Source organism: Salmo trutta, chromosome 23 (assembly GCF_901001165.1).
Source record: "Salmo trutta chromosome 23, fSalTru1.1, whole genome shotgun sequence".
Lineage (NCBI taxonomy): Eukaryota > Metazoa > Chordata > Actinopteri > Salmoniformes > Salmonidae > Salmo > Salmo trutta.
Window position 1 is genome coordinate 45,297,562 of NC_042979.1, and position 14,326 is coordinate 45,311,887.

At 40.1% G+C, this 14,326-nt stretch overlaps 1 protein-coding gene across 3 annotated transcripts in view; it reads left to right on the plus strand.

The window, feature by feature from the left end:
• The window catches only part of LOC115160143 (E3 ubiquitin-protein ligase rnf213-alpha), a 93,840-nt gene that overhangs the window by 6,539 nt on the left and 72,975 nt on the right, over window positions 1-14,326 (plus strand). For all 3 annotated transcript variants that reach the window (XM_029710499.1, XM_029710501.1, XM_029710500.1), the window contains 5 exons: window positions 5,219-5,355; window positions 7,784-7,954; window positions 8,729-8,913; window positions 10,376-10,626; window positions 10,803-11,062. In XM_029710499.1, coding sequence (XP_029566359.1) covers window positions 5,219-5,355; window positions 7,784-7,954; window positions 8,729-8,913; window positions 10,376-10,626; window positions 10,803-11,062 — 1,004 coding nt within the window. The remainder of the gene's footprint in view (window positions 1-5,218; window positions 5,356-7,783; window positions 7,955-8,728; window positions 8,914-10,375; window positions 10,627-10,802; window positions 11,063-14,326) is intronic.

Sequence of the window (14,326 nt, forward strand, 5' to 3'; positions counted from 1 at the left end):
AAAAAAAAAATGTTTTTTTAAGTTCCTAACTTATTTGATAAGTATAGTACAGGTTCTTTTAGGGGACCCCATATGGTGCCCTGACCCCACGTTTGGGAACCACTGTACAAACCTCTTTCTGCTTGCTTCCTCCCTCTGTCTCCTCTGCTTCCTCTTGCATGCATTGCAGCCTGCCAAAGCCTCACCACTGAGCTCCACATCACTGTCTGTCTCCGTAGCAGAGCATGTGAGCGGAGTTGAGTGGTTGGAAATCCCGCTCATGGAGCTCCGGCGCTCCATGTCCTTTCCTGCTGCTCTGCTAAAAACCGCTTAGTGCTTACAGGATCACAGGGGGAAAAAACTGCAGCTCCAAATTCATTCCATTCATTAAAATCGCAATTTAACCAACACCTATCTATTTTTGTTACTACCTGGACCTACCAACTGGTTTATATTTATTGAAACCAAACCATATGGATTTGAATGAAAAGTATTTTAATAAACATGGAAAGGTGAATGTAAGAAGCGAACATAATTTCAAATGGGCTACATGTCATATTAAACATCATATACAGTGCCTTCGGAAAGTATTCAGACCCTTTGAATTCTTCCACATTTTCTTACGTTACAGCCTTATTCTAAAATGAATCAAATAAAAAAAAAATCCTCATCAATGTATACACCATACCTCATAATCACAAAGCAAAAACAGGTTTTTAAATTTTTTTGCAATACATAAGTATTCAGACCCTTTACTCTGTACGTTGTTGAAGCACCTTTGGCAGCGATTACAGTCTTGAGTCTTCTTGGGTGTGATGCTGAGAGCTTGGCATACCTGTATTTGGGGAGTTTCTCCCATTCTTCTCTGTAGATCCTCTCAAGCTCTGTCAGGTTGGATGGGGAGCGTCGTTGCACAGCTATTTTCAGGTCTCTGCAGAGATGTTCGAGCGGGTTCCAGTCTGGGCTCTGGCTGGGCCACTCAAGGACATTCAGAAACTTGTGCATCCATCCTCCCAGTCTGCCGCTGAAAAACACCCCCACAGCATGATGCTGCCCCCACCATGCTTCACCGTAGGGATGGTGACAGGTTTCCTCCAGACGTGATGCTTGGCATTCAGGCCAAAGAGTTCAATCTTGGTTTCATCAGACCAGAGAATCTTGTTTTTCATGGTCAGAGTCCTTTAGGTGCCTTTTGGCAAACTCCAAGCGGGCTGTCGTGTTTTTTACTGAGGAATGTCTTCCGTCTGGCCACTCTACCATAAAGGCCTCATTGGTGGAGTGCTGCAGAGATGGTTGTCCTTCTGGAAGGTTCTCCCATCTCCACAGAGGAACTCTGGAGCTCGGTCAGAGTGACCATTGGGTACTTGGTCAACATAAATGCCCATCTCCACCAGATTTCTCAGTTTGGCGGCCAGCTCTAGGAAGAGTCTTGGTGGTTCCAAACTTCTTCCATTTAAGAATGATGGAGGCCACTGTGTTCTTGGGGACCTTCAATGCTGCAGACATGTTTTGGTACCCTTCCCCAGCTTTCTTCCTCAACACAATCCTGTCTCGGAGCTCTACGGACAATTCCTTCGATCTCATGGTTTGGTTTTTGCTCTGACATGCACTGTCAACTGTGGGACCTTATAGACAGGTGTGTGCCTTTCCAAATCATGTCCAATCAATTTAGTTTACCACAGGTGGACTCCAAACAAGTTGTTGAAACATCTCAAGGATGATCAGTGGAAACAGGATGCACCTGAGCTCAATTTCGAGTCTCATAGCAAAGGATACATATGTAAATAAGTTATTTCAGTTTTTTTATTTTTAATACATTTGCAAAAAAAAAAAAAAATCTGTTTTCACTTTGTCATTATGGGGTATTGTGTGTAGATTGAGGAAAAATATTAATTTAATCCATTTTAGAGAATGAGGTCGTAACGTGGAAAAGGGGAAGGGGTCTGAATACTTTCTGAATGCACTCTGAATAGGTCCTGAGCCAGACAGGAAGTCTAAGATGGAACCGATAATGAATTATTTAGGCTATATTATTTCAATTACTTCAAGGCTATAGCCTACAAAGAAATGCGTTGTGACACATTTCCTAGTGTGACACAATAGGCTGGTAGGGACATAAAGCGCTCAGCATTTAAACAACATTTCATTGTATTGAAACATTATAGTTTATAAATTGTGCATTTAGGCTGCAACTTACTTAGAATGAATTTTTTCGTTTTTTTTTTAAAAAGAAACACGAGTTTGGTCATCTGTGGGTTCAGGCTCATGTGATGGTGCCTGGAGAGCTGACCTGCAGCGGAGAATATCCTGTCAGCATGTGTAGAGCCATTGGGGACGCTAGACATGCTTTTGGCCACTCCTGCCAGGCTGGGCAGAGATGCAGTATTTATAAAAGGAAAAAAAAAAAAAAAAAGTGTGTATATATATATATATATACTTTTTTTTTTCTTCATACATATATATATATATAAATAAATACTTAGACCTAAAGGTTTTAAGGCAAAATAACCCAATCAAAACGAAAAGCTCCTTGAATGTGGGAATATGCCAGACCTATTATAGCCTATTGTATATATCATAGAATGAAAATAAACGAAACGTTTTAAGAGATCAGATTTTTTATTTATTTTTATAAATACAATGATACACTTAATTATCTATCTACCTCGTTCCTTTATTTTAGCATGTGCACATAGTAAGTACACCATCATGCTTTTGAGATACGTGTCTTTTCAGATTCCACAATTATTCTTTAGTTGTGGACACTACATCACCACACTCCCTCTCTTGCTCTTAGTCCTCATCTTTATAAGTCACCTTGATTTCAGTGTCTTTATGAAAATGTTTAGTGAACTCCATGACAGTAGCTAAAGGAAGGGGTTAGAGCAGCACACATATAGATTACACATTCATGGTGGGGCGAGCATGCCATGAGCTCATGAAGTGAGGGAAATTGGAGCGGGTGAAAAGACCGACGCTCCAGCCTTTGAGAATATTGTTCCACTGCTCCAGTCAAATTGGCCACCGTCACTCCGCTCCAATGGAGTTATGAGAATTTATTAGCTTATTTATTTTGCTCCTGCTGAGGTAGGCTCAGTTTTAAAGTTAGCTTCTTACTTCATCCTTCTATCTGGCTTAGTAATACTAACCAGAGCCCTTCGAAGTTACCGCAATATAAGTTTCTGTCGGCAGATAGCCACCTGACTGGCATATCTAATGGTCGACTTTGGGCACGAAAAACCGTCCAACTCCTCATCATTCTGAACTTTTAAAGAGAAATGGGGTGTGCTATTGGTGGTTCATCTGTTTCATTCTGGTCATGCGTGCCGCGATCGTCGTAGCTAGTTCGTTAGCTAATGGTGCTTTCAATACAACTGGGAACAAAAACAAAAATGAGGTCAAATCACAACGTCAGTGATCTTCCGATCGGAAAGTCGGAGCTCTAGAAAGAGGCCCCCGTTCCTGACTTGGAATTCTGAGTTGGATGAACGTTCAAAACAAATTTTCCAAGTCGGAGCAATTTTTTTCTCCCAGAATTCCCAGTTGTCTTGAACGCACTGAAATCGGACGTCGGATATTTCCCAGATCTGAGTTCCACTTAAAGAAACTTTCGAAGTTCTTGAAATGTTCTGGATTGACTTACCTTCATGTTTTAAAGTAATGATGGACTGTTGTTTTATCTTTGCTTATTTGAGCTGTTCTTGCTAAAATATGGACTTGGTCTTTTACCAAATAGGGCTATCTTCTGTATACTATCCCTACCTTGTCACAACACAACTGATTGGCTCAAACACATTAAGAAGGAAAGAAATTCCACAAATGAACTTTTAATAAGGCATACCTGTTCATTGAAATGCATTCCAGGTGACTACCTCATGAAGCTGGTTGAGAGAATGCCAAGAGTGTGCAAAGCTGTCATCAAGGCAAAGGGTGGCTACTTTGAAGAATCTCAAATATAAAATAGATTTTTGATTTGATTAACACTTTTTTGGTCACTACATGATTCCATATGTGTTATTTCATAGTTTTGATGTCTTCACTATTATTTTACAATGTAGAAAATAGTAAAAAAAAAAAAAAAAAAAAAACAAATTATCAAATGATTGAGATAAAGAGCCGTTGTGTTGAACACTGTGCGATGTTTTGATAGTGAGATCGGCAGAATGGTGAACTTACTAAATGAAATGAGAGGTTGACTGTGTGATATTAGGTTGCTTCTTGTGTAAATATTTTCTGTCTGGATTTTAATGATTTGTATGATTTGTATGTTGAATGAGTAGGTGTGTCCAAACATTTGACTGGTACAGTATATATGACCTATAATTAATTACAATATGAGTGAAATAGTTTTCCTTACAAAAAAATAAATAATTTAGTCTGTTAAAAAGCATATTTTCTGTGTTGGAATGGTGTGGGCGCACCCCAACAACAGAAGGGTGTGGGCGTACCCCAACAACAGAAGGTTGTGGGCGTACCCCAACAACAGAAGGTTGTGGGCGTACCCCAACAACAGAAGGTTGTGGGCGTACCCCAACAACAGAAGGGTGTGGGCGTACCCCAACAACAGAAGGGTGTGGGCGCACCCCAACAACAGAAGGGTGTGTGCGTACCCCAACAACAGAAAGGTGTGGGCGCATACTGGTCATTAAAAATATAATAGTAAGCATTTCACTGTTAGTCTGCACCTGTTGTTTACGGAGCATGGGACGATTTGAACTGGTCTGTTTGAGATCCAAGTTTGAGGTGAAGATTAAAAAAAAAAATTTAAAAAAGATTTTCCTCCAATTTATGATTTGGCAACATACGAGTATAGGATGAGTCAAAAAACATTATTTGGGTATGAGTTAACAGAATATTGACTTTTAAAAGTGACATTTTCAGTGGAGAGTTACTTTAAAACTGCAATATTTTCTCTCATCCTCATGACAAAATGTGAAGAATAGCATCAGATGAGCTATAAAACAGCAAATGTTTCTATAAAACAGCAACTGTTCCCTTTCAGTTGCTACCATGCTACGCATATGCTCTTCATACAGTATTTCTTCCGTAAGAAACATTTCAATTTAGCCCTATCCATATTGGCCAATTCCAAATGAGTGTAAAGGGTTAAAAGGATTTGCAGCTTGAGCAATTTAAACTAATGGACCCAATAAAATGTATAATGAGAGGTCTATTTGGGTCATTTTCATTTGAGGGACAGTTAAGCGTTAACACGTGTTTTGTGTTACTTGTTTTACAGACAGGCAGCATCCCCTCCAGTGTTGGCCTACAGGAGGATGCCATGGAGGTCGAGCAGTCTGACTTAAGGAAAGGAGACACGAAAAGTGATGACTCTGGAACTATGGATGAAAAGTATCCTTGTCCACCTCCGAAAAGGTATCCAACGTTCTGCGAACCAGATGTCATTCAGTGCTCATGGTTATTTAAATACCCTTCCCCAAATACAAATCCTGCATACCTGCATATGTTTTAGACCAAGGCTCTTCAACCATCTCCTACCATCCTGTAGGTTTTTCACGCCAACCCAAATTTAGCACACCTGATTCTAATAATTAGCTGGTTGATAAGCTGAACCAAGTTAGATCAAATCCAAATGTTATTGGTCACATACACGTGGTTAGCAGATGTTAATGCGAGTGTAGCGAAATTCTTGTGCTTCTAGTTCCGACAGTGTAGTAATATCTAACAAGTAATATCTAACAATTCCCAACAACTACCTACTACACACAAATCTAAAGGGGTGAATGAAAATATGTACATATAAATATATGGATGAGCGATGGCCGAGTGGCATAGGCAAGGTGCAGCAGATGGTATAAAATATAAAATACAGTATATACATCCAGCAGCATACCACCCTGCATCCAACTGCTGGCTTGCTTCTGATGCTAAGCAGGGTTGGTCCTGGTCAGTCCCTGGATGGGAGACCAGATGCTGCTGGAAGTGGTATTGGAGGGCCAGTAGGAGGCACTCTTTCCTCTGGTCTAAAAAATATCCCAATGCCCCAGGGTGCCGTCTTTCGGATGGGACGTTAAACGGGTGTCCTGACTCTCTGAGGTCATTAAAGATCCCATTGCACTTATCGTAAGAGTAGGGGTGTTAACCCCGGTGTCCTGGCTAAATTCCCAATCTGGCACTCATACCATCACGGCTGTCTAATCATCCCCAGCTTACAATTGGCTCATTCATCCCCCTCCTCTCCCCTGAAACTATTCCCCAGGTCGTTGCTGTAAATGAGAATGTGTTCTCAGTCAACTTACCTGGTTAAATAACGGTAAAATAAAAATAAATAAAAATAAACATGTGATATGAGTAAAGTAAAATATGTAAACATTATTAGAGTGGCATTATTTAAAGTGACTCGTGATCCATTTATTCAAGTGGCCAGTGATTGGGTCTCAGTGTTGGCAGCAGTCTCTCTGTGTTAGTAATGACTATTTAACAGTCTGATGGCCTTGAGATAGAAGTTGTTTTTCAATCTCTCAGTTCCAGCTTTGATGCACCTGTTCCCCAGTTACAACTGGAGTTGGACTGAAAACTTACAGGAGGGTGGCTCTCTAGGAGCAGGGTTGGACTGAAAACCTTAGAGGAGGGTCGCTCTCCAGGAACAGGGTTGGACTGAAAACCTTACAGGAGGGTAGCTCTCCAGGAACAGAGTTGGACTGAAAACCTTACAGGAGGGTAGCTCTCCAGGAACAGGGTTGTAGTGAAAACCTTACAGGAGGGTAGCACTCCAGGAACAGGGTTGTGGTGAAAACCTTACAGGAGGGTAGCTCTCTAGGAACAGGGTTGTAGTTAAAACCTTACAGGAGGGTAGCTCTCTAGGAACAGGGTTGTAGTGAAAACCTTACAGGAGGGTAGCTCTCCAGGAACAGGGTTGGACTGAAAACCTTACAGGAGGGTAGCTCTCTAGGAGCAGGGTTGTAGTTAAAACCTTACAGGAGGGTAGCTCTCTAGGAACAGGGTTGTAGTGAAAACCTTACAGGAGGGTAGCTCTCCAGGAACAGGGTTGGAGTGAAAACCTTACAGGAGGGTAGCTCTCCAGGAACAGGGTTGGACTGAAAACCTTACAGGAGGGTAGCTCTCCAGGAACAGGTTTGGACTGAAAACCTTACAGGAGGGTAGCTCTCCAGGAACAGGGTTGTAGTGAAAACCTTACAGGAGGGTAGCTCTCTAGGAACAGGGTTGTAGTGAAAACCTTACAGGAGGGTAGCTCTCCAGGAACAGGTTTGGACTGAAAACCTTACAGGAGGGTAGCTCTCCAGGAACAGGGTTGTAGTGAAAACCTTACAGGAGGGTAGCTCTCTAGGAACAGGGTTGTAGTGAAAACCTTACAGGAGGGTAGCTCTCTAGGAACAGGGTTGGACTGAAAACCTTACAGGACTGTAGCTCTCCAGGAACAGGGTTGGACTGAAAACCTTACAGGAGGGTAGCTCTCCAGGAACAGGGTTGTAGTGAAAACCTTACAGGAGGGTAGCTCTCTAGGAACAGGGTTGTAGTGAAAACCTTACAGGAGGGTAGCTCTCCAGGAACAGGGTTGGACTGAAAACCTTACAGGAGGGTAGCTCTCCAGGAACAGGGTTGTAGTTAAAACCTTACAGGAGGGTAGCTCTCCAGGAACAGGGTTGGACTGAAAACCTTACAGGAGGGTAGCTCTCCAGTAACAGGGTTGTAGTTAAAACCTTACAGGAGGGTAGCTCTCCAGGAACAGGGTTGTAGAGCCCTGGTTTAGATCATACTCATCTGATTATTATTATTTGTTTGTTTTTGAGATTATTATTATTATTATTTGTTTCCATTTCAGGACAGCCACAGGGAAAACACAGGTGTCGGCAAAAGAGGGACTTAAAATCTATTTCCACGCCATTCTCTCAAAGGACTTCAATCTTGACCCGAATGAGGATCGCCTTTTCGTATGGGCAGGGGAGGAAACGGGGAGCTGGGAATCCAATGCGGTTGAGCTAACCGTGACAAAGTGGGTTCGCTTCACGTTTGTGTCTCTACTGTATATTCAACTGGAATTTAGTAGTTTGTCCCATTCGTGTTGCCCTACAAAGTAATCCTATGAGTAATGTCATTCTACATAAAGAGTGATGTAACACATCCTAACGTCAGAACCCTTGTTACGTTTAAAGCCAACGTTCCAATCCTGGGACAGGATGTGATGTTGAGCGGCAAGAAACTAAATATAAGTAGTCAGGTTTCCATTGACCCAGGTTTATTCCACACAAGCAATGTCGCCCCCCCCCCCCCCAAAAAAAAAATTATTTTTGACGTGTGTAATGGAAACGGCAGATGTAAGAGAAATCTTCTAAAGATCAACACAAATTTGATCGGTTCGACGGGTGTGTTTTTCCATTTGTCTAACTTTCTTTTCAGCGACAAATTATGGTGTTTTTCAAACAAATGTTGATTGCCGAATCATTTTGAAGGTACAAGCGGGGCACGTGATGTCATCATGTAACTGTAAAACCATCCGCTCCACGTTAAATTCTAAAAAATATATATATATTTTTAAATCAATATATTTTTTAAACTATATTTCTCCAACACTCACTGCCTCGGGTCTGCATTGATCCTGGAAACAGGGCGTTCAGTGTCGTTACTCCTGACCTGTGGACTGCACCTTTCTAGGGTAATCAGGGTACCACATATCGGAAAATACATCAGGTTAATCAAATATGCTTAAAACAATGCACTATGTGTGTAAGTTTAAACGTTTTTACGTGTTTACTTACAATCTCTGCAGGGAACTGGGAGTGCATGGATTCTTAGTGGAAGGAATCCTGGTCACTGACCAAACTGTGTCCATACCATACCAATATCTTGTCTACAGTTCCAAAAAGGCAACGTATGAGTATGAGTACATTGATTTTACACATCCCACCAGAAGAAGAAGTCTTTGTGTAAAGACCAATCTACTCGATGACGAAGGTAGGAGTTTTGTAGAATTTCTACAACTGTTTTCAATTGCAGTGGCTGCATTTAATTGGAACACATGAGATGACAGCTTTTTGGGTGATGCTCATCCCATTTTAGAATGGCAAATAAATGTGTTTCGTCCTTGTGTGTTTATCAATGTTTATCACGTTCTGCGCATGCGTTTCTTTATCTCTACTTTACACATTTTTGTGGTCGTCCTCCCTTCACGCTGTCAATCGTGAATAATACCTCTTTAAGTTTTACTGGTGAACAGCCCGTTGTGCATCTGCATGCTAACCATCAGTTTCATGAGAATATGATCTTGAGTTATATTACAGTGTTTCGAAGTATGGTGTTGATTTGAATTATGTTTAGCAAACTGTAGCCTATCTGTGTTTTGTTTAAATCAAATCACATATTTAGCTTAGTGTTGCACACTGTTACATTTTGGCCTCATGAGTGTGACAATTTAAACAATCATCTTAAAATTTCACAATATAAATGTGTTTTTTGTTGTACGGTAATGCTAGTCTATGCTAAGCTATTATATTTGGTTCTGTTTTGTATAACTATCATTATGTGATCTTGTAGACCTACAGTGCATTCGGTTAGTATTCAGGTCCCTTTGACTTTTTCTACATTTTGTTACGTTACAGCGTTATTCTAAAATGGATTAAATTACCTTTTTTTCCCTCATCAATCTGCACACAGTAACCCATAATGACAAAGCTAAAATATGTTTTTAGCAACAGGATGCACCTGAGCTCAGTTTTAAGTCTCATAGCAAAGGGTCTGAAATCTTATGTAAATAAGGTATTTCTGTTTTTTATTTGTAATACATTTGCAAAAATTTCTAAACTTTTTTAGCTTTGTCATTATGAGGTATTATGTGACGATTGATGAGGAAAAACAAATAATTTCATCAATTTTAGAATAAGGTTGTAACACAACAAAATGTGGAAAAAGTCAAGGGGTCTAAACTTTCAGAATGCACTGTAGATTCCGCTTTGATCTAACTTTATTAAGCTGGCACCATTCTCCATTCGTCACTGAAAATCGCCAGAGTAGCCTGTTCTCTGGGCAGCTGAACAAGTAGAGCAGAGATTGTGCGTAAAGAGCAAAATCACACTCATACGCATAAGCTTCAGACTTAAAAAAAATATATATATAAATCAACTATTTTAGGTCAAACTCGACTGTAAACCAAGTTGAAATTAGTTTTGAATTAAGTGCATAGTATTCCATTTTTTGTTACAATTTCTAGCAACATATCAACATATTTGTGCTGTCAAAATGTTTCTTTCCTGCTTTGCCAAGAACATCACATAAACCATGGGTTGTCTAAAGTGGCATCTTTTTTTTGGTTCTTTTTTTGTGTCCACTCCACCACACCCCTCTCCTCTCCCACCCCTCCTCCACCCATCCCCTACCCCACCCATCCCTTCCCTACCCCACCCATCCCACCCCACCACAGGGGCTTGGCATCAGTATGATGACATTATCTGTGCCTCGCCATCCAAGGATGTGTCCAAAAGAATAATCCAAGGCAGAGAAATCGCAGGGAAGATAATGCTTCAGACTATTTTTGAACTCCTTCACAGCTGGAATGACATTCAACTCAACAGTTTCATGAAACGACTGATTCAATTTGAACAGATTTACAGGAAACCGTCATTGTATGCAGGCACCAACAAGAATATGAAAAAACAACAAACAAATAAAGATGTGAGTTATTTTTAAATAATTGTCAAATAAACATAATGGTATTCAGATAATGCGTAGACGTTATGCCAAATTATTAATAGAAAAGTATATGCTGTGTTATCGTGATTTAAATAGATGAGAAAAAAACGCATTGCCGTTTACAAATGTCTTAAACAGTCTTCTGTTTTACTCAAAAGGTTCAAAAGCTGCTGAAACAGTTCCTTCTGGAGAGTGTGCTTCCTCAGCTGATGAAGAAGGGAGAAAGAAAGAGTCCCACTATTCAGGACCAAATGAAGGCTGCTGTGATCGTACTGTATACGTGTAAACATTATGAGATCCAACTAGAGAAAGCAGAAATCGCTGGTCTATGTTTTGCTCTCTGCCTTCCCAACCTGCCTAAAGACGAGTTCCTGCAGTATTGGACAGATTTTACTCAACCCTTCGTACTTCTCAAAAAGTGAGTGCGTTGTTTTAACATTATAGTTTCTCAGCTATTGGCCTAAATCAAAAGATGGGATGCTTCACATAAAATTCAATAACTCAGTGGCAGTTACCTTTCCCTACAGGTTATATAGAGGCGAACGGACCAGAAGGCTGTTGTTTTAATGCTGCATTCATAACCAAAGGGAAAGGTGGTAATTACCAGTTATGTTGTAAATTCCAGTTGGATGCATTCACATGCTTTCAATTCATTGAGAAACACGACTCCAATTGAGTTGCAGAAACATCTCAAGGATGATCAATGGAAACAGGATGCACCTGAGCTCAATTTCGAGTCTCATAGCAAAGGGTCTGAATACTGATGTAAATGTGATATTTCATGTTTTATTTTTTTATTTTATATATTTCCAAACGTTTCTAAAAACCTGTTTTTCCTTTGTCATTATGGGGTATTCCAAATCAAATGTGCGCCAAATACAACAGGTGTAGTAGACCTTACAGTGAAATGCTGAATACAACAGGTGTAGTAGACCTTACAGTGAAATGCTTACTTACAGGCTCTAACCGATGGTGCAAAAAAGGTATTAGGTGAACAATAGATAGGTAAAGAAATAAGACAGGCTATATACAGTAGCGAGGCTATAAAAGTAGCGAGGCTACATACAGACACCGGTTAGTCAGGCTGATTGAGGTAGTATGTACATGTAGATATGGTTAAAGTGACTATGCATATATGATGAACAGAGAGTAGCAGTAGCGTAAAAGAGGGGTTGGTGGGTGGCGGGACACAATGCAGTGTGTAGATTGATGAGGGGAAAAAACTATTTAATCCATTTTAGAATAAGGCTGTAATGCAACAAAATGTGAAAAAAGTAATGCGGTCATACTTGTATATTCATGCCAAAACATGATAAAACATTTGAATTCACTGACAGAGAGATAGCTAATGAAACACTAGCCTCCTGATCAGGCAAATTGGCTAAATGGTCAGCGGACTTACAGCTTCATACGGTCAAGACAATTCGTATTGCATGCTGCATATTTCAAGTCCACTCGAAAACAGATGCACTACATGACCAAAAGTATGTGGACACCTGCTCGTCAAACATCTCATTCCAAAATCATGGGCATTAAATGCAGTTGGTCCCCACTTTGCTGCGATAACAGCCTCCACTCTTCTGGGAAGGCCAATAAAAAAACTTTGACCAATAAAAAAACTAAATTAAGTTGGGTTCTTAAAGAAAAGGAGACTATTGCCATGTTTGCCTCATGTCGGAAACTCTGAAATTACCGACTTGCTTAGATGATACTCGAGTTTCTCACTAGGAAGCTCGATGCAAATAATAAGTTCCCGAGTTTCCGACATGATGTGAACGCGGCATAAGCTGCCTTACTAAAGTAACCAGAAGGTAAGATAAGGCTGCCGTTTTTACAATAGTGTTTATTAAATAGCAAAGGCTACGGGAACCAATAATAGCAATAGCATAGGCTATTGAAACAAATAATAGCAATAGCATAGGCTATTGAAACAAATAATAGCAATAGCATAGGCTATTGAAACAAATAATAGCAATAGCATAGGCTATTGAAACAAATAATAGCAATAGCATAGGCTATTGAAACAAATAGCAATAGCATAGGCTATTGAAACAAATAATCGCAACAGTAAAATACATATCGTTTTTTCTAAATATGTTTGCATTCTTGGCAGCAGTCAACATTGTTCTAACTGGTTTGAACGAGTATAGGCTTTACAAATCACACTTATTTCAGAAAAAAAATACAAGGATTCTGTTAATTGTATGTGTGAAGCACGTTCTCAGTAAGCAAGATATAACCTATCCACTGTTGATATGGAATTTCTAGGACTGTATCATTTTGGAGGAGGCACTCTTTGGAAATGGCGATGGATATTTGAACAAGGGAAATTAAGTGTGTTGTTAGACTTATCTGAATTGTGAATAATGCAAAAGCATAATGGCAAAAGCCTCCAAAATATGTATCTTGAGTAGACCAATTTTAAAAACCTTTTATGGATAGGCTAATGCATGGCCAGGATTTTAAAAAGACACCTGACCCATTGCTGTTTAAACAATGTAGAGGAAATTCTAACCAGAAAAGAAGAGAGACTGTACATTCTTCGCACAACTTATTTTATTATAAGAATTACATTTCTGGAACGGTTTACAATCACACAACCGATGCATAGCTTTTATTAGAAAAATACAACCCCCCCCCCCCCCTTTTGGGTGGTGTGATAACCAATAGCCGTGAGGAAGCACTGTTTGGTGACCCTAATGTACACTATGGAAGTGAGAAACTGCGGTTGGGTTGTGATAAGGTGCTGTTGAGAACGCTCATTGTCTCAACACTGTTTCTAAAAGGAACCGAAACCATTTGTCTTGCTCGTCTGTCACAGCTTAGTTCAGTCTACTGCTAAATAGCAGCATGATCTATTAATCTGTGCGCAAATGATGGCCAGCATCCCGGAGTCGCCTCTTCACTGTTGACATTGAGACTGGTTTTGCGGGTACTATTTAATGAAGCTGCCAGTTGAGTACTTGTGAGGCGTTTGTTTTTCAAACTAGACACACTAATGTACTTGTCCTCTTGCTCAGTTGTGCACCGGGGGCCTCCCACTCCTCTTTCTATTCTGGTTAGTTTGCGCTGTTCTGTGAAGGGAGTAGTACACAGCGTTGTACGAGATCTTCAGTTTCTTGGCAATTTCTCGCATGGAATAGCCTTCATTTCTCAGAACAAGAATAGACTGCTGAGTTTCAGCAGAAAGGTCTTTGTTCTTGGCCATTTTGAGCCTGTAATCGAACCCACAAATGCTGATGCTCCAGATACTCAACTAGTCTAAAGAAGGCCAGTTTTATTGCTTTTTTTAATCAGAACAACAGTTTTCAGCTGTGCTAACGTCATTGCAAAAGGGCTTTCTAATGATCAATTAACCTTTTAAAATGATAAACTTGGATTAGCTAACACAACGTGCCATTGGAACACAGGAGTGATGGTTGCTGATAATGGGCCTCTGTACGCCTATGTAGATATTCCATAAAAAATCTGCCGTTTCCAGCTACAATAGTCATTTACAACATTAACAATGTCTACACCGTATTTCTAATCAATTTGATGTTGTTTTAATGGACACATTTTTTTTTGTTGTTGAAATTTCTAAGTGACCCCAAACTCTTGACGGTAGTGTTTTACTTTTTTAAATTTCCCTTTGATACTGGGGTTAGCGATTCAGGTCCAGCAGTGTCAGAAATATTTGAGT